At 41.0% G+C, this 18,118-nt stretch overlaps 2 protein-coding genes across 5 annotated transcripts; one reads left to right on the plus strand and one right to left on the minus strand.

Annotated features, from left to right (window-relative positions):
• The first annotated feature begins 103 nt into the window (after window positions 1-103).
• rnf181 (ring finger protein 181) lies at window positions 104-4,638 on the plus strand. Of its 3 annotated transcripts, XM_034595011.1 has the most exons (7): window positions 234-1,095; window positions 1,167-1,230; window positions 3,469-3,595; window positions 3,686-3,822; window positions 4,039-4,154; window positions 4,275-4,349; window positions 4,435-4,638. In XM_034595011.1, the coding sequence occupies exons 3-7, from the start codon at window positions 3,510-3,512 to the stop codon at window positions 4,492-4,494; spliced, it is 474 nt and encodes a 157-aa protein (XP_034450902.1). In that variant the 5' UTR covers window positions 234-1,095; window positions 1,167-1,230; window positions 3,469-3,509; the 3' UTR covers window positions 4,495-4,638. The 3 variants fall into 3 exon arrangements, with proteins under 3 accessions (XP_034450903.1, XP_034450902.1, XP_034450901.1); XM_034595012.1 differs by lacking the exons at window positions 234-1,095; window positions 1,167-1,230 and adding an exon at window positions 104-206; XM_034595010.1 differs by having other exon boundaries at window positions 234-1,230.
• Window positions 4,639-9,384: 4,746 nt separating this feature from the next.
• On the minus strand, window positions 9,385-18,118 carry LOC117767410 (transmembrane protein 150A-like). Of its 2 annotated transcripts, none has more exons than XM_034595009.1 (8): window positions 18,032-18,118; window positions 13,846-14,130; window positions 13,531-13,578; window positions 13,357-13,443; window positions 12,837-12,904; window positions 11,513-11,640; window positions 11,218-11,395; window positions 9,385-9,710 (listed from the first exon to the last, which is right to left on the minus strand). In XM_034595009.1, the coding sequence occupies exons 2-8, from the start codon at window positions 13,908-13,910 to the stop codon at window positions 9,409-9,411; spliced, it is 876 nt and encodes a 291-aa protein (XP_034450900.1). In that variant the 5' UTR covers window positions 13,911-14,130; window positions 18,032-18,118; the 3' UTR covers window positions 9,385-9,408. The 2 variants fall into 2 exon arrangements, with proteins under 2 accessions (XP_034450900.1, XP_034450899.1); XM_034595008.1 differs by lacking the exon at window positions 18,032-18,118 and adding an exon at window positions 17,766-17,971.

The raw sequence follows: 18,118 nt of genomic DNA on the forward strand, positions 1-18,118 counted from the left end.
CGCTCTGAACACCACCACATAAAAGCCAGGTTTCACGTGCAGTACCCGTCTCATACCAGCCGGTGGCGGTAACGCAACGCTGTTTGCCAACTGCTATGAAGCGTGTAGAAGAAGAAGAAGTCTGTGCCGTGATTGGACAAAGTACCACGTGACGGACGTCGTCACACCCCGGAAGAATGACATGTTTATTGTTGGCAGCAGCTCAGGTAAGTGGAGACGCTGCGTGAAGATCAGTCATTTATTTATATTCATTTATTCAGTTTATTCTTTTATTCTCAGGAGCTTGTGTTCATTTGTTAGAGCTGAAGAATCGCTAATGTTTGTATTTCGTCAGCTACAAGTACATCAAACGCAATTAACAACCTAATAACATTGGTAACATCACGTTAATAAGTCATTGTTTAATAGTTTTTTGTTCGGCCTTTATGTATGAAGTGGACCAGACATTATTTTATTGCAGTATCTATCAGGTATTTATTTCTTTCGCTTCTGCTTCACACTTGTAGTGTGAATAACGTGAAACCACCTGATCTCTGTATCAATGAACACTTCCTGGTGTTTATATTGAAGCTGGACATCAGTGGTCGGTTGATAAATAGTTAAAACGACATAATGAGGGACTTCCCTTGAGGCTATGGGTGTTACACACATAAAGGACCAGGCTGTTGCAAATGACTCTTCTTCACAACCCCCCATCAGCCTCCAGCGACTAACAATCGGTGACTCCATCATTAGAAATGCGAGGATTGGACTTACTGTCTGTTTCCCCGGTGCCAAAGTGCGTGATGTCGCAAACAAAGTTCCAGACGTGATAAAATCCCACCCCGGTGTTGAAGGAGTTATGGTTCATGTCGGCATACGACTTCCCCAAGCAGCAATCTGAACTCTTACAACCGGACTTTGTCCATCTGTTTAATATCCTCACTTCCCTAAAACGTAAGATCCTCATCGCCGGAACCAATTCCCAATTCCCTGGCTGCTCTGTGCCTGTGCCGCTTGCGTTGTGCCTTTCGTGGACAGTTTTAATATCTTCTAGAAAGGGGTGGAACTTTTTGGTCCAGATGGTCTTCACCCGACCAGACCGGGAGCTATTGTCCTATGGACTCATCTGCTCGAACATACCACACAGAATTGCCCCTCAGCTGTAGTGACCGGAAAAGACCGGCCCACCAGCGAATGATGTCCGTCAGGTCCCTGTCCCTGATCTGATTGGATCCACATCAAATATAGGTAACTTTTCTTCTGGACTTGGACCAAACACAGATCACTCCAAAATACCCGTAAAGATCACTGCTAGCTGACAAAGGGTCTTTGAATTAAAACAAACTGGTGTCTATCAAGACAATCGTATCTCTATTAATACACTCCCCTCAACTCCCCTAAGCGGGTCTAGACCCTACAGCACGCTCACGATTATAGCCCTCTGGTGCAATTCATAACCATTTAATTGAATTAGTACCTCAACAATATCTTTTACCTGACTCTTTTAGTTCTACTCTAAAATTTGGTCTTTTAAACATCAGACCCCTAAATAATAAACCGTTTTTACGCCATGATTTTATTACTTTTAATAATTTTGACTTTATTTAATCATCACTAAAACCTGGCTTTTCCAAGGACACGACAGTCCTCTGGAATCATTTGACCTCACTCAGGCAATACAGGAACCAACTCATTCAGAGGGTCACGCTCTTGATCTCATCCTTTTTATGGGCCCCAGCATTAAGAACATTGAAACTAAGGATATGTGTCTGACCACAAAGCAGTTTTATTTAATTGCTGTCGCGTTTTTAATCCTATGTCAGTTTGCAAGTTTTCTGAGCTTTTTACTTCTGCCTCTTTGACTGCTTTAAATTCACACACAGAGGAGCTGGTCTCCCTTTTTAATCACACCTGCCAGACGGTCCTGGACCTGGTTAAATGAAACCAACCAGGCATTAAAAAGACCCCCTCTCATTTTACAGACTCCTCACAAGAGAGGTTTTTAAATGCTTTTACAGACAGAGTGACTGACATTAGGCAACAAATCTTTCCTCCTGACAGCATTTTAAATGCCAAGAGGGACATTCATACTTATTTTAGTAAATTTGAACCTGTTTACTGATCACTTTTAAAGCACGCCAGGGTCTAGCCCCAAGCTACATCACATAATTATGGACCCCTTATGTGCCTGCACTCAGCCTTAGATCCTCAGGTAAAGCGCTGCTTGCTGTTCCAAAGTCGAGGCTGAAAACTAAAGGTGACCGTGCCTTTTCCATCAGGGCCCTTCAGCTTTGGAACGGCCTACCTGAGGAGATAAGGCTCGCAGAGTCAGTGACTTCTTTTAAATCACTTCTTAAAACCCATTTAGATATATATACTTGCTTTCATGTGATGTTGTGTTGTTACTGTGATTTTATCGTTTTCTTTCCACCTTTTATTTTACTTGTTCACGTATACATTTTTTTCATTTTTACTGCTTTTAAGTGTTGAAGTTTTTATTTACTTTTCTTGCTTTGTTGTCAAATCACTTTGTAAACTCTTTTGAAAAGTGCTATATAATTTAAGTTTATTATTATTATTTATTATGTTACACCAGGTAGTCACTGACAACACTTTAGTCTCTGAGCTTGAACTAGTTTTCTGACAGAGTATCAGCAGAGCAAAACACTGAATCCACTTCCCCTGGAAAAAAGAAGATATTAAACATTTCATTTTCAGTGCCTTGAATATTGTTTTGTCTGCTGTGGACAGACAGTGGTTATAACCTCATGCTTTCAGAAAATTGTTAAAGAGGCTCGTCGACTTCTGCTAGATTTGTTTTTTATGACAGTTTTTATACTGCACCTGATTTTTGTGTCTCAGGGCTGCCAACTGTGTGTTTTCTTTATTGGATATTTGAACGTCTCTGCTGCTATGACAAATTCATCGTCCCTCAGGGATTAATAAAGCACTATAGCTATTTCTCACTCTCAGACACACACACACACACACACACGTCTCTCTATAGTTGTGAGGACACTCATTGACGTAATGCATTCCCTAGCCCCTTACCCTCACCTTAACCATCACAACTAAATGCCTAACCTAAACATAATTCTAACCCTAAAACCAAGTCTTAACCTTCAAACAGCCCATTGAATTTGTGAGGACCAGCCAAAATGTCCTTACACCATTATGTCCTCACAATGGGGGTATTGAACCAAAATTGGCCCTCATAACTATAGACATGCACGTGTGCGCACACACACAGGCCCACAGGACCCCTGTGCCCTGTAGGCCTGTTCAGTGATTTGAACGTGTACCTAGGTCATGTTAATATATTACTAACTAACTTGCTTGGAATTGCAAAGTGTTGATTTACGTCAATAAATGAATGTACTTCATAAGTAGTAGTGGTTAGGATGGTCATTTTAAACACCAGCAGTGGATTTTATGATTTTGTTTTTTTACACACTCCTGAGCCTTCACTTTCCATATGTCTGCCAGGTATCTTAATGTAAAGAGGATAAAACGTTGGCTGGACCATAATGGCGTCTTACTTTGATGAACACGACTGTGAGCCCACCAACCCTGAGGAACAATATCGGCAGAACGCTCTACTTGAATTGGCCAGGTGAGTGTAAACACACGTCAGACTCGTAGTGATGCTGTACGACATTGTTGGTGTCCAGTGCTCTGACCTACCGTTGATCTTTATCTTCAGGTCTTTAATGCAGGGATTAGACTTACTTGACTCAGGAGCGTTCGACTTGTCAGACTGGGATCAACGTCTTCCCCCTCCAGCTGCCAAGACCGCTGTTCAGACCCTCACCGTGGTCGTCATTTCTCCAGAGCAAGCAGGTGACAGACGTGCACTCCAGTGGAATTAAATGTGTTTTACAATCAGGGTTATGACCCAAAGTGGAATAAAGTTATGCTAACAGAGACAGATATCAGGCTTACACTCTGAGGGAATGCAAAAAACAGTTTGTTCCCCCCTCAGAGCTGGTTTTCAAGCCTCTACTGGATTAATAATATTTTTCAGGATTTAATCGAGCTTTTTTAAATTTCTCACAGACAAAGGTCTGAAGTGTCCAGTTTGTTTGCTGGAGTTTGAGGAACAAGAAACAGTTCGAGAAATGCCCTGCAAACACCTTTTCCACGCAGGATGTATACTGCCCTGGCTGGGCAAGGTAAAGCATGTGAACTTATTCTTCACATTTCACATCAGATATTATACAGAAATGTGACGGTACCCAGTTAAAATCGCTTATTCCTTGATCTGCTTTTTTTTGTGTCTTTTCAAATCGTAGACTAACTCCTGTCCGCTCTGTCGACTTGAATTACCAACTGACAATCCAGAGTATGAAGAGTTTAAAAAAGACAAGGTGAGTGTAATTATGCATTTGATGGTGCAACCGATCCTCCTACAGACCTGTGTCCCGACTGAACAGATTTCATTGTGTCCTGTAGGAGAGAAGGAAACAGAGGGAAAACCGGCTGGAGGATCTACACGGAGCCATGTACACATGACACCACGATGCTGTGGTGCAAGTTTGTAGCACAGTAATGTTTTACAGAAAAGTATAAAAAAGAAAAATTCAATAACTTCAGGAAACACACAATGCTACATTCATGCCATTTCATTACAGATTTTGTAATATAAATGCATCTGGACAAACATCTGTTAGCTTTATATATATATATATATAGTAATGACAAATATCAGGAATGTCTGACACTTATATCTCCCAACAGCAAAATGTAATATAAAATATGAATAAATGGTTTGCAAAATAGCTGCAATTCTAACAGCACTGAGCTCATTGTAAATACAATATATTACAAATATGTACCAATAAAAATAACTAGTCTGTGTAATTTCCAGGTTCCATGCATTTGACACGGCATGAATGCAGCATAAGCAGTAACGTTGAAAATTTTAAATGTTCTTTTCTCATTAGTTAGAATAAATTCACTATAATATTTACTATATTTTAAGATGAGTTTAAACATACATTCATGAGCTTTAAACGCACAAAAATGCTGTATTTTGTCTTACGAATATTATTTAAACACAAATATGTTTTATCAGTCAATCAATAATAAGAATATGCATTTCCATACATTGTGTCTTCAACAAGGACAGACTGAAAAAGAAAAGTCAAGATTGAAGCAGCAGAGTTCGAGATATTCTGACTTTTACTCTCCAGTGTGGTTCAACTCCAAAACCCTCGTGTTTTATGTTAGAGCTTCTCTACCTGGTAAAAAACAGCTTTCTGTGAATGGGTCGTGTCGTCACTGAAGGAGTTGTACTGCTCATGCTGACTAAGCACTTGCATGTGTAAAACTGGTTCCTCTAATGTTTGAGGGATTGTCACTTCACTTCTGGCCATCACACAGTCATTTGGTATGAATGCATTTTGATGTTTCTACATCAGGACACATGTTGGTACAATACTGGACCTGCAGCACTGCTCCGAGTGTGATATTTAATCAGCGGTGTGTAGAGTGTGTACAAAAGTCAGCCGTTCTTTAGGTCATCTAAAGTTGTTTCTATTTCTGATTACAAATAAACACACCTGCTTTTTACAAATATAAAAATGCTGTCCTGTTGTTTTCCTCCACCAACCAGTGCAGTGTTGGTGTACTTAAATTTCTCCAGAGGTCACTGTGACCTTGAAACCCCTGTAATCACTTTATCTTGGAGTCCAAGTGACAACTGGTGACAAACAGACTTGAGACGTCGTGTTCAGGACACTCAGATGACACCACACCAGTAGTATGGAGGCATATTGTTTTTTTCAGTTTTATTACATCTGAAGAATTGATTACCAGTAACTTCAATTGTATTGGATCTGAGGACTCAAAGCGTTTTGTGGACACAAACACTTTACCCACCCCTCCATCAGAATAGTGGTGAGTAGATGAGGGAATTGTCTTTTTTCGATGAACTATCCCTTTAAGATAACACGTTCACAAGGCAAATTCAATCAGTTCATCAAAAATAAACTTTTGTACCAAATTTTAATAAATTCCCTTACGGTGTTCCTTAGATGTTGTGTTCACATCTGTAAAGTCACAGTGACCTGGACCTTTGAGCACCAAATGTTAATCAGTTCAGTTTTGAATCCAATTGAAGAAATTCTATCAAGGTGTTCTTGAGATATTGTGTTTACAAGAATGTGACAAAGGACAATCCAAAAACATAATGCCTCCGGCCACAGGCTGTCACCGATGCAGAGGCACAACAAAGCGGAATCTTCATGTTGAAAGAAGAGCCCATGCAAACCATCTGCTAATAATTTATCATTTTTATTTCATATTTGAATATAAATCTCTTTCAAATTAAAATACCTAAATGATAGATAAATCATTAAATATTTACATAATTTATAAAAAGGAAACAAGATTCTGTGCTGACTTGTTTTCAGGGAATTACGACTCCTCCATTATCTATTTTTCAAATAGAGGAAATAAGACAAATACATTTTTATAGTTTCCGTGTTGCTTCTGCTGGAGTTCAACACATGTACAGGTCAGGCAGCCTTTAGCAAAACAGGATCCTCCCATGAACAAACATATCACATGAAAGCTTACTGAAGAGCACAAAAAAAAGTTTTGTAAAATACATCTTTAGATTTGGGTTTATGAACGATGGTGTTACAGATTAAATCCAACCCTGATGTGAGGGCTCACACAAGCTGCCGTTTGTAGTCACATCTCGTGACTTATTGGTTACAGTATGGTGAAAATAGGCTACAGATCAACACAAAATAACAAAATCTGAACAAAATCCCCTGGCACAGTATGAGGGATAAGGCTAAACCAGTGTACTCACACCAATTCATTCACCTACTGCTGCTGCACAGAAAACCGATCAAAGCTCCAGAGGATTCCAGTCTTTTTTTTTGGCAAGATTACAGAACAAGACAGGATCGCTCCCAGAAACAACGGGAAGGTAATTGGTTTGCATGAAGAGTAAAGAAAACAGACCTGACACATGATTACGCATCTTGTGCCACAGCCGATCCACTGAGCTGTCAAATGCTAACACCTGTCGAGGCAGATCTTTGTGGATTAGTGAGTCACCGTCGTGGTAATTGAAATACTTCTCTCCACCTCAGATGATGGTGAGACGGAGAACCTGTTGGGACTCTAGCTTTCACCTTTAAACATCATCACACCAACAGAAACATGAAAGGAGGTAGGTGATGTGAACTTTGAAATGTGTGTATTGCTGGCATCCAGTTGTTAAACACTGTAAAAACACGATGCAGAGGGCAGAACACTGTGTGTGTGTGTGTGTGTGTGTGCGTGTGTGCGTGTAGAGAAACACACTTCTGAAACAGCTCACAGACAAATAACTCACTCACTTAAACAGAAACTTAAATGGTGGAGTGCAACGTGAACTGGGTGGCATTCGTCAGCTTTAGTTTGAGCAGTGGTTGTTTGTGGCAGTCTGGTGTTAAAGCTAGTTCACAACTCTTTCACTTTAAAATTAATTGGCAACAAAAAAGAAAGAAAAACCTCAACATATAAGAAACTTTCACTTCAGTCTACAACCTGTGTGGCATCATGTGGGTGTGACTCTGTACTGTTGCCATTATGACACCATGAGGTTTATGGCACAAGCATCATATTCAGCCCTCAGTTCAAATTCCACCTGTAACTACTGAGCAGGCTTCACATCACTGCTTATTTAAACAGAAAAAGTCAAATAAGGCTTCCAAGGGGCCGGCCTGGAATCAAATCAGTGTGTGGACAACAACTACATTATTCTGTAAATGTGTTAGTCACATTAGAATTGGACTTTAAGCTGCAGGTCAGGTCACTTCAAATGTCTTGGTGTCACACTTATTTTTTTTTAAACAAAAAGAGCCCTGTGTTCAAATCCAACATACTGAAAAAGGCATTATTCACTCCAGCTGAGTGTTAACTATCACATGACTGATGGCGATTATTGCACCGGACATGACAGTGTGAGAAATACAAGGTAGCAGGAAGTTAATGTTACAAACAAGTCATCAGGTCATGCAAACTGTGGGACAATAATGGAATGACACCAAGACACACAACTTCAGAGATTCTCAGTTAAAAGTGATCGAGACGCACACAGTCGTAGTCATGACAACTACAACGGAGTATCACTGCCTCTGAAATGGAAAAAATGATCCGAGATTTCGTTAATTAAGTCGTAATATTACCACAAAAAGGGTTTGAATTTCTGTGAATAATGTTTGGTATTACAAGAAAAAAGTCGTAATTTTATAAGAATAAAGTTATAATATTACATTAAGTACCAGGACAAGTACCAGGACAAAAGAATATGCAACATACGTCTAAAGAGCCACATGGACTTGAAGGAAGTTGCCTTTTGTGTGGAGGAGGGATTGTTTGGTAGTGGTCGACTGTATGTGTTTATCGTTGGTCACATCTATGTGATATTCTAAGGATTATCATAGTTTCTCGAGAAACAATGGGATTGGTCCAAGATTTTGGAACTCCAGCTCCAAATAAACCCCTTTTTTTTCTCATTAAATTATGACTTTAGTCTCGTAATGTTATGTTTACATTCTCAAAGTCTCCGATTTTTTCCCCTTTAAGTGGCCCTACTCCGTTGTTTTTTTTTTGCATATGTCAGTGAAATGGATTATGACCTCAGGAATGACAATGTCTAAAGATACACATACATATATTATTTAGAATGACTTAAAATACCATCAAAATTTGCATTCAAATCATCTGTGCAACCAAATCAAATTGTCAGGTGAAATCAATGATTTTTTTGCCAAATCATTTGACAGATCATTTCTGCTTGATTGATTTTAAAAAGGCCATATGCTTACAGCCTGTAAAACATACATAACTGTTAACTACCCACATCTCAAACATTCAGTGTTTTCTACTCACTACGCAAACGCAAAATTGTTATTCTCTCATTCAAAAAAGTGTGCCGTGCAGAGATAAGCTAAAGGCCAGAACAGGTGGGCCACGCAGAAGCATTTGAAGGGGTGTCTGTGGGGAGGAGAAAATAAACCTTGTGGGTTTCAGTAATTTACATTTTCCACCATGTAACCAGTGACACCGTTATTTAAAGAAAACAAAACTAAAACCTATTCCAATAAAAAACTGCCAAAATCCACAGCCATCTTAGAAACATTCACGGTTCCAGCATTCACACTGGCTCCACACATTCAGCCCTCCTCAAACATCGCTACAGAAAATGTTACAGCACATGTAAGTGCAGGGGCTTGCACCAATGGTGGTGGAAATAAAGCAACAGTATAGTTTTACAGTTGGGTCAACCTGGTGTTGGTTCAATGCTTTAAGATGTCAGACCTTACTCTCTTGGTCCACACGCTGCCTCCGTCATGTCGTCGGTCTGTGTGAGCCCATGAAGCACCTCTGCAGGGACATTTCTCATCCTCCGGCAGTGATGCAGAGCTACAACATGGCGATGCTCTCCGGGGTACAGTTGAGATGTGTGGATGTGCTGCTCCCACCTGGGGACTTGAGGCCCTTAGTCGCCCCGCTTAGTGTCGAGCCCCGGGCCCTGGGGCCCCCCATGATAACGCCTGAGCCATGGTGACTCCGCTGCAGGCCCACCATCATGGTCTCGCTGGTGACGGTGCCAAACTCGTAGGTGAAGGTTCCGTAAAAGACCAGGATGTCTACTGTGAAGACCCACTCGCAGATGGCTGCAGCGTGCTGCAGGATGAAGCTCTCGTGGATGAAGAAGATACCGCCTGAGGAAGAACAGGTTGAGGAGGACAAACAGTGCTGGCTCATGCATGAGCAAAACAAGCCCTTTTTCCATGTGGGAAAATAATGGAAAGACACCAAGACACACAACTTCAGAGATTCTCAGTTAAAAGTGATTGAGATGCACACAGTCGTAGTCATGACAACTACTGCGGAGAATAAGGGCCACAAGAAGGGAAAAAAAACTGAGATTTCCACAAGAATAAAGTCGTAAAATTATGAGAAAATAGTTGTGACTTTATGAGAATTTTTCTTTTTCACTGACTCCATAGAGGCCCCAGAAGATGAAGCTCAGGATGTCAGATGTTTATTCATAATCATTCTGTCTTTGTATGCAGATTGCTTTTATCTTTGTCCTCTCTGCTATTTATGTTAAACTATTTTATCTGTCTGTAACAACTTTCTGTTTTTATTCTCTTGTCTCTGTTTCATTTCATCCTCCGGTAATTTATTAGAATGACCTTGTTCAGCTTTTTGTTATGATCAGGGTTAAATTGCAACTTGCTTTGCAGCTCTACTAATCAGACAGGATATCCAGTCAGTGAATGCAGCATATTCAACTAAGATAGACTGTTATCATTTATCAGATAATTAACAGGAACCCAGGTAAACTGCTTCCTAATTGGAGAACATTGAAGTTTTCAAAGAGCCAGCATGATGCATCTGAGGTTGACAAACCCACAGCTCAACTGGACGTCTGACGTCAGTGAGAGGCTGCAATAGAAAGTAAAAACCATCAGCTCAGTGCTTAACAATGAGCTGATGGCTTCACAAGACGGCAGGAGGAGATGAAAGTGAGACCTGACACATGTCAGCAGCGTGGCCATGCTGTCCTGTCTCCAGGTTGAGAGACAAACATGGTGATGTGTCCACAAGTGACTCAAGGCTGGAGGAGAGAAAACAAGAGGTCTCCAAGGTTTTATCAGCATGACACCAGCCGACTGGACTGTGAGTGCACTGGTCTCAGGACAGAGGTGCAGCTGTTGAGGGGAACAGAGCCCAACAGAAAAGAGTGAGCAGTTACACGTCCAACCTCAATAAGTATTCTCTCTTTTTGTAAACCACCACATACAAGTGAATAAATAAAGTTCTATCTAATCTAATCTAATACGTCTCACTCAGATGACTGAGAGACAAGACGAACAGCAACAGTAAATATTTCCTTATGAATCACTCACAACAGATGTGTTTGAGCATGAAATGTGCGACCTCAGAGGCAGACGGTTGTTATTAGTGGTTGAAGGTTAGACCTTAGTTTCTCTCAAAATGAAATATCAAAAACATCCATTCCAGTGGATGTTTTTGATATTTCATAAATGAAATATTTCATATTTCATTTATGTGGTGTAGTTATAATAAACCAAGATTTCTATCAAAAAGAACCGTAGAAGAGTCATGACCACATGTATCAGAACTTGAGCTTAGATATGAAATAAATATACATGAGCTGTTTGGGGGGGGGGGGGGGTCCCACTAGTGTGTAAAGGATACTGAGGACGAGTGAGACCATGGCTCCCAGTGCCAGTGCCACCCGGAAATGAGCCATCCAGTAGTCGAGGGCAGTGACAGCTACACGGTAGGTGAGAACACACTGCAGACACACAAACAGCAGCCCGGCTGGAAATGCCACACCCGCTCCCACATAGTGTAGAGATTTGGCATGATCAACCTATCAGAAACACAGACGTACAGAGACTTTGGAGTGATTGTTTGCACTCATCCAAGGCCAAAACAAAAGCGGCAAATGTTTTAAGAATTGGAGTGAGTTCACGTCGCTGAAATTCACCTGGAAGTTGCCCACCATGACCAGACCCACAGCGTTGGTGCAGCCCGACACAAGAGCGCTGGTGTTGACCCAACATCTGTGGCTATGCTCGATCACCTGGGCGTAGCGCAGAAGGCACACCATCACCACTGCACAACACAAGAGAAAATACACGTTCACGCTAATACAATTAGAACTTTACAATGATATGAATCTGTCAATCTGTGGAAAATGAATAGCTTCTTACTTCTTATACTTGACTCAAAAATGCTTGCGTAAATACGATGCTCATGTTTAGTTATAGGTTTACCTATACGTGGATGGTGGAGGGTCATGCAACTGCACTCATTCTGCTGACGTTGGACTACCTAGCTTGGTTTTTTCGTTCTCATTTCCCTTAATCATATAGAAGTCAAAGATCAGAACTAAAGGATAGTTGTAACACTAGTGAGAGAAAAACAGAGGAATGACAGAAAAAGAAGACAAAAAATGTAAATACAGTGTATATGAGAAGAAGTTGACATGAATAAAGATGCGACAGTGAAAACAGCAGCAGAATTAGGGAAAGAAGGGGGAAATTGGGGCAGAGCTGATGGTGATAAAACAAGATAGGCAGAGGAGTAATGGAGGATGGCCACACAGGGCATGTGCAGGGGAGAGGACACAGGGGGGAAGTGGAAGGAAAGCCGCATTCATTATTGATCAGAGAGCAGGGGCTATTTCAAGCCACTCCACATCTCTTGGAGGTTAGTGGCTGACATCTGTGGGCACCATAGAGGACAGATATAACACAGAGAGCATACAGAGGAGACAGACATTAAACACTTCTCACCTCAACTGTAACCTCAGTTATTGTGTCTGTATTAAAGAGCCTTGTTTTCACTAAAGGTTCAATTTGAATTTATTAAATAATTAGCATGTAACAATAAGTTTTACACCACAGTACCCAATATTTGTGGAAAGCGAAAGCTAACCCTAACCCCCTAACCCTAATATAAGTTAAAAGTGTTTAACCTTTAAATTCCTCCTTTGCAGATTAGTTTTTTTTAAAGTTTTTGGGGGGTTTTTAGAACAATCTTTTAAACCTACTAGATTTTGGACTTTTGGAGCTGGCAAACTGTTTCCCCTTGTTCCCAGTCTTTATGCTAAGCAAAGCTGACCATCTCCTGGTGGAGGGTTCCTGTTTACTGTACAGACTGTTCATGGTATGAATGGAGTGGTATCAATATGCTCATCTAACTCTCAGCCAGAAAGCAGGGTACATTTCACAAAAGGACGTACTCTTGAACACACAATATTTTGTGTGTGTGTGTGTGTGTGTGTGTGGGTTAGAATGAGCTCTCACCCATGAAAGCTCCGACGTTGCCAATCAGGCTGAACAGGCAGCTCTCAGGAGGGAAGGAGCCACATTTACTGTCGGACATGAAGACACAACAACTCTCAGTATCAGAGGGAGGAGTCAGACATATAATCACTGTGCTGTGCAGACATGTAGAGTCAAAATATACAGGACTAAATAAAGTGATTATGGTTAAAAGATATGTGAACTACACTTCTACAGTAAGAATCCCTTTGCTCTAATATGTAGATGTAAAACTAAAAAAGACTTTACTTCATGTTCACTGCTAATAGGCCTACAAGTCACATGATTCCTTTCTACAAGACAGCTTTTGTACTTGCCTGTGGTTAGAGGCTTATTTGCAAATCAAACAAATGCATTTTATGCAAAGCGCGGGTTAATGACCGTCACAGAGCCACAACATAACAAGAACTAAATCCTGCCTCTGGGCCTTTGCCGACACAAAATTGCTTTTGTATTCTGCAGAGACCCAGACATGATTCTCAGGGAGGAGGGAACAGGAGACCTGATGAGTGGGATGTCCTGGATGGTGCAGCATGTCTTGGGGAAGCCTGGTCGGGGCAGCTCCTCTGTGCACGTCACATTGTAAGACCTGCAGCAGGGACACAATGAGTTGCATTTATTTCCTGTTGAGCTTTTGGACTGAGACTAAAAAGATTTAGATCAACAGAAGACTTACCAGTTCTCCACAGGACAAACATGGTGATTCATCACAGCCATGGCATATCTGTCGGGTAAAGAACACAACATTTAAAGCAAGAAATGGCAAATGTCTCAGTGTTCGAACCTCTGATGAAACAAGTAGAACCATCATCAATTGACAAGATTACACTGGCCTTAATGTAAAGGGTTATTCAGCACAAAAACAACGACTGAACAGACTTTGCAATCAACTTATTCCCATTTGCAACTTCCCTTTTAGTTGTTGACCATGTAAATACAATTGCCACGTGTCACATGTCACGGGAACACAATATACTGCAATCTGACTCACACAATCCATATTCCTGTGATGGAGAAGGCAGAGAGGCTGACAGGCAGGACGATCCAGGCAGTCATTGGGCTGGCAGTGAGCTGGCTTTGTCCCAAGCATGGGGTGAGAGGGGGGCTTTGGCTGGAGTGACGGCACAACAGGAGGGACCAGGTTGGGGGGGCGGGTGGGGGTGTGGGGTCACTTACACACAGGGGGAACACACGGGGGGAGGGGGGGCATGAGAGGACAAAAGGGGGGAATGGCACGGCTCTTCTGCTTCCACGGTGCCCTGCAACCAGCCGCAACCTGAAGGAAGAGAAAAGAAGTTGTCAGTGAATTAATGAAATACACAGTCAGGTAAATGAAATATAAAATATGTATATATACACACATGTTAAACAAGGGAGTAATAAAGAGAGAGATCAAAGACGTAAAGAATAATCTGTGAATTATGAATTGATGAACTCAATAAAAACATTTAAATACAAACAAAATTTGCTACTCTGTAATCCTAAACTTGTGGTCATGTTCAAACCTGGCATTAACATTAATCTTGGTTAATCAGAGGTGGACAGCTTTAAGCACGTCACAGTACGTTAGGTCACTAGAATACAGTAAATCAATGTGGGAAACACTAAGAAATGAACAAAGATTTAACTTATGATAACTTTATGAAACTGTAGCAGGTCAGAGGACGTCAGCTGAGTAGGCGGTCCTTATATCTGACCCAGGACGCATGTACGTAGACACAGCAGAAAGAATATGGTCATACGCAGCCCACTCCACCTCCGAATGTGGAGTGTTTGAATCTCATATGTGGACAAGGACACATTATCCATCAGATAACTCATGACACATGTTAAAACCAAGTATCCAAAGGGACTGCGACGTACTGGAAGTTGCTTTTGTTATGCAGTGTATTTTACATTTTTAGTGCGTCTACATTTCATTCAATGTCAGTTGCATCTCACTCAAAACTCAACGTACTGCAGCTGTGTTACATCTCAGGCTTTTAAAAGTGCCTTCACAGAAAACTGAGTTCAAAGAACAAGAAGCAACAAAGAGCTGCTTCGCCTCTTCTGTTAAAAAAAGAGACGAAAGCTGACAGACAGCTGACATGCTGACGTACATGTATGCTCTACGACAGGATGTCATTAATAAGTGGTTTTCAATCTTGACTTCCTTACAACACAACAAGAGTAAACTGTGGTGGACAGCACATAAGAACTGTAGGTCACGGATGGAGTTTCTTGCTCTTAGTGGCCAAACAGGAGTCTTAGCCTTTTCTCCTACATTAGTACAAAATGAGGTTTGTTTGTGCACTTGCTGTTTACTAGCAATAATAAAACCCATTTTGCCATCACACTTAATTGTATAAATAACTGTAAGAAGAAAAAGAACCCTAAACAAAATTTGGAAAATATAAAAGTTAAAGCTAGGGTTGGTAATCCTGGAAAAGTTAGTTTGAAAATATGCAATCGATAAACCCCACACCCTCCTATCGACCCCTCTCCTCAAAGCTAAATGTGCACTGCCTAATAAATTGCTAGAAGCCGACTTTACTGTGACTCTCTCGCTAACATCCAGCAATCATCTCTGCTTCAGCGGTGTAGGTCTCTCCGACTGAAGACTCCAGTCATGTGCAGTGAGAGCATGTGTAGGGTGCACAGAGGCAGGCAGGTTGGTTAGTGACAGACAGGTAATCCAGCCAATCATTTCACTAAGTCCATGTCTATAACAGCCCCTTTTTTTCCTCAAGAAAAATCTATTCATTGATGGCCATCAGGTTGTGAAGAGGATATCAACAAATAAGATAAAAAATGTTTCTGAAACAAATTATGGACCCTAGCTTTAAATGATTCTCTACTGCTTTTCCGAAAATGGCACAAACTGATTAAGGAGTACAACGAGACAGAAAGCCCCTCTTGAAATGAAATTACCAGCAACATGAAGTAGTGAAGTGTACCCTTCTGAGAATGAGCCCAACTAAGGTCAGCTCAGCGATGGAGGAAGCATGGAACGACAAAGCTGTATCATTTTACACAGTGTACAGTTACAAGTTTGTCCTCTAGCCTGGTGGAATAAACAAGTAACTAAAATGAGATTACCTCAAAGAACAAAATCCAAATAGGACGCAGCTCTCGTTCTCGAAAGGTCAAACTGACAAATAAGAAAATTATTTATATTATTTATATTTTTGTTTTATATGGTTGGATGTTGGAGTGCAGGAAACCTAGACACACCCATTCATGCTGTGCATTTGACCTTTGTTCCCCTTTGAATTATAAGTTTTGTGATCAAGGTTTTTACAGATGACACATTTCGTCACTTGCACACAAAAAGAAATACATCAATATTAGTAACACTTTGGTCTTTGAGCTCTTTGTTTGAATTGTGTTTTTCTTCTCTTGGGTCATTTCCATAAATAAACACAGCCTAGATCTACATAATCATTGTTTTCATACATGCATGTTCCTCTCCTGCACTCAAAATAGCTGTGTCCTCATATGGCTTGGCGCATATATAACTACCATATATATATATATATATATATATATATATATATATATATGGTAGTTGTTTCTCTTGCTCTTCTGAATGACCACAGTCAGCAGGAGAGTTTTTATAAAGGCTTTTTAAGTGCTGTCATATATGGCAATTTGAGAGCAGGCCAGCAGGGTCACCAGACGTCGCGGCTGTTTTACAATGTTCACACTGGATCGTGAAGCTTGCAAATCTCAGCTAGAAGACATTATGTAAACTATAAAAAGATGCAGCCTGCATGTCACATGTTAACACAACCAATCATTTAACATTGTTGACCCACAGCAGGAGCAATTGATTGATATTCTTCATGGTCACTCTAAGACCATATTATAATAAAAATGTGAGTTTCTAATTCTTATGCATGATGTTCTGTAGTACAGGTGGAAAAGTCAGTGCAAGATGAATACCAGAGAATAGATAACGTAGCCATGACTCATTTTTTTCTCTCCAAATAAAATAACTTGACATAGCATGAAAATTTAATTTGTGGTGGATAAGTTGTAAAGACAAACCCTGTTACAGCACTTTACGTGTTTTGATTTCATCAATAGGTTCATGAGTGGTTATTATGACTTTTAAACCATAAATTCAGATTCTATTCGTACTGCTGTGACGGGCTGGCTGAAATAGAAATCGATTTAACTAAATTGTCGCTTTGAATCAGAAGTAATCAAAAAGCTCACAATGACAACACTGTCAGCATATCAAGCTAACATGAACTGGTGGAAGGCTTTAATTAGTGCGGTAGAACACACAAGGGATATTCTCCATCTTGTCCTATGTTCTAAAATGGAACTGCGTATATTTTAAAAAGGCATAGAGGTAATGATGTCTGATCTACTGAGCAGGACACACGGCTTTCATAGTGTTGCCGTACAAGCCAGCAGCCAGTCAGATTTACCTTTAGCCTCAGTGTATCCTCAGGTTCAGCCTGTATCGTTGATCACAAGGCCAAAACACTTGATGACGCTAAGGTGCACAACTGAAGTTTTGTCCCTAATGTCTGCTGGTGGCCGCTAACACCTGCTAACACCTACTGGTAGTTGGTAACTTAAGTTGAGCAGAAGACCTTCAAAACGTACAAGGAAAAAAATCAAGTTGTCAAGAGAATTTATAGTATATATAAAAGGTATATATGAAAGACGATCTGATCAAAACAAGTTCACCAACAGTCTGCAGGTGTAAGACAGTAATAAATATCTTAAAATATCTGTAATTGGGCTAAAACGCAGGATAATCAAAAGCACAAGTGTCATTGTGTTGGTGTGAATGTACAGGGGGCCATAATACCCCCCACCCCCCGCAGCCATGCACAGGGAACCTTCGCCCCTGCACTTGTAAGACTCAACACAACAGTGACAATGTGTTTTAATCTAAAACACAGTTATGTGCACATGCTCCTCCACAGCAGAACACAGCGGACAGAGTGAGCAGCATCCCCGAGCAGCTGCCGTGCACCGGGTAGCGGCACCGCTAGCCTCGTTAGCTTGCTCCTAGCTAGCTAGTTAGCTTTGCACTTTACCAGTTGTCTTGACTTGACACTTGGTCGCATCATGGTTTCCGCTCACTAAAGCGAGCAGCTGCTAAAGGAGAGCGGTTCCGGGGACGAGACGCAGACAGTACAGGCACAGAGCGGACGGGACGGGGGGTTCACACCTACCTTCAGCCTGCCGTGTTCACCACACACCTCAACAACCTTGGTTTCCTTTTCAAAACAGCCTTTTCTCAGCAGATCAGGCTAACCGCG

The sequence above is a fragment of the Hippoglossus hippoglossus genome, chromosome 9 (assembly GCF_009819705.1).
Source record: "Hippoglossus hippoglossus isolate fHipHip1 chromosome 9, fHipHip1.pri, whole genome shotgun sequence".
In the NCBI taxonomy this organism is placed as follows: domain Eukaryota; kingdom Metazoa; phylum Chordata; class Actinopteri; order Pleuronectiformes; family Pleuronectidae; genus Hippoglossus; species Hippoglossus hippoglossus.

What these genes read in the sequence shown, in the direction of transcription:
- rnf181 (XM_034595012.1), top strand. Translation starts at nt 3,510, where the DNA reads ATGGCGTCTTACTTTGATGAACACGACTGTGAGCCCACCAACCCTGAG. An exon ending in GCTCTACTTGAATTGGCCAG is followed by an intron (nt 3,596 to 3,685) that starts GTGAGTGTAAAC and finishes CTTTATCTTCAG; the next exon opens with GTCTTTAATGCAGGGATTAG. An exon ending in AAGAGTTTAAAAAAGACAAG is followed by an intron (nt 4,350 to 4,434) that starts GTGAGTGTAATT and finishes TGTGTCCTGTAG; the next exon opens with GAGAGAAGGAAACAGAGGGA.
- LOC117767410 (XM_034595008.1), bottom strand. An exon ending in ATCACAGGAATATGGATTGT is followed by an intron (nt 13,579 to 13,845) that starts GTGAGTCAGATT and finishes TTTACCCGACAG; the next exon opens with ATATGCCATGGCTGTGATGA. An exon ending in CAGGACATCCCACTCATCAG is followed by an intron (nt 12,905 to 13,356) that starts GTCTCCTGTTCC and finishes CATGTCCGACAG; the next exon opens with TAAATGTGGCTCCTTCCCTC.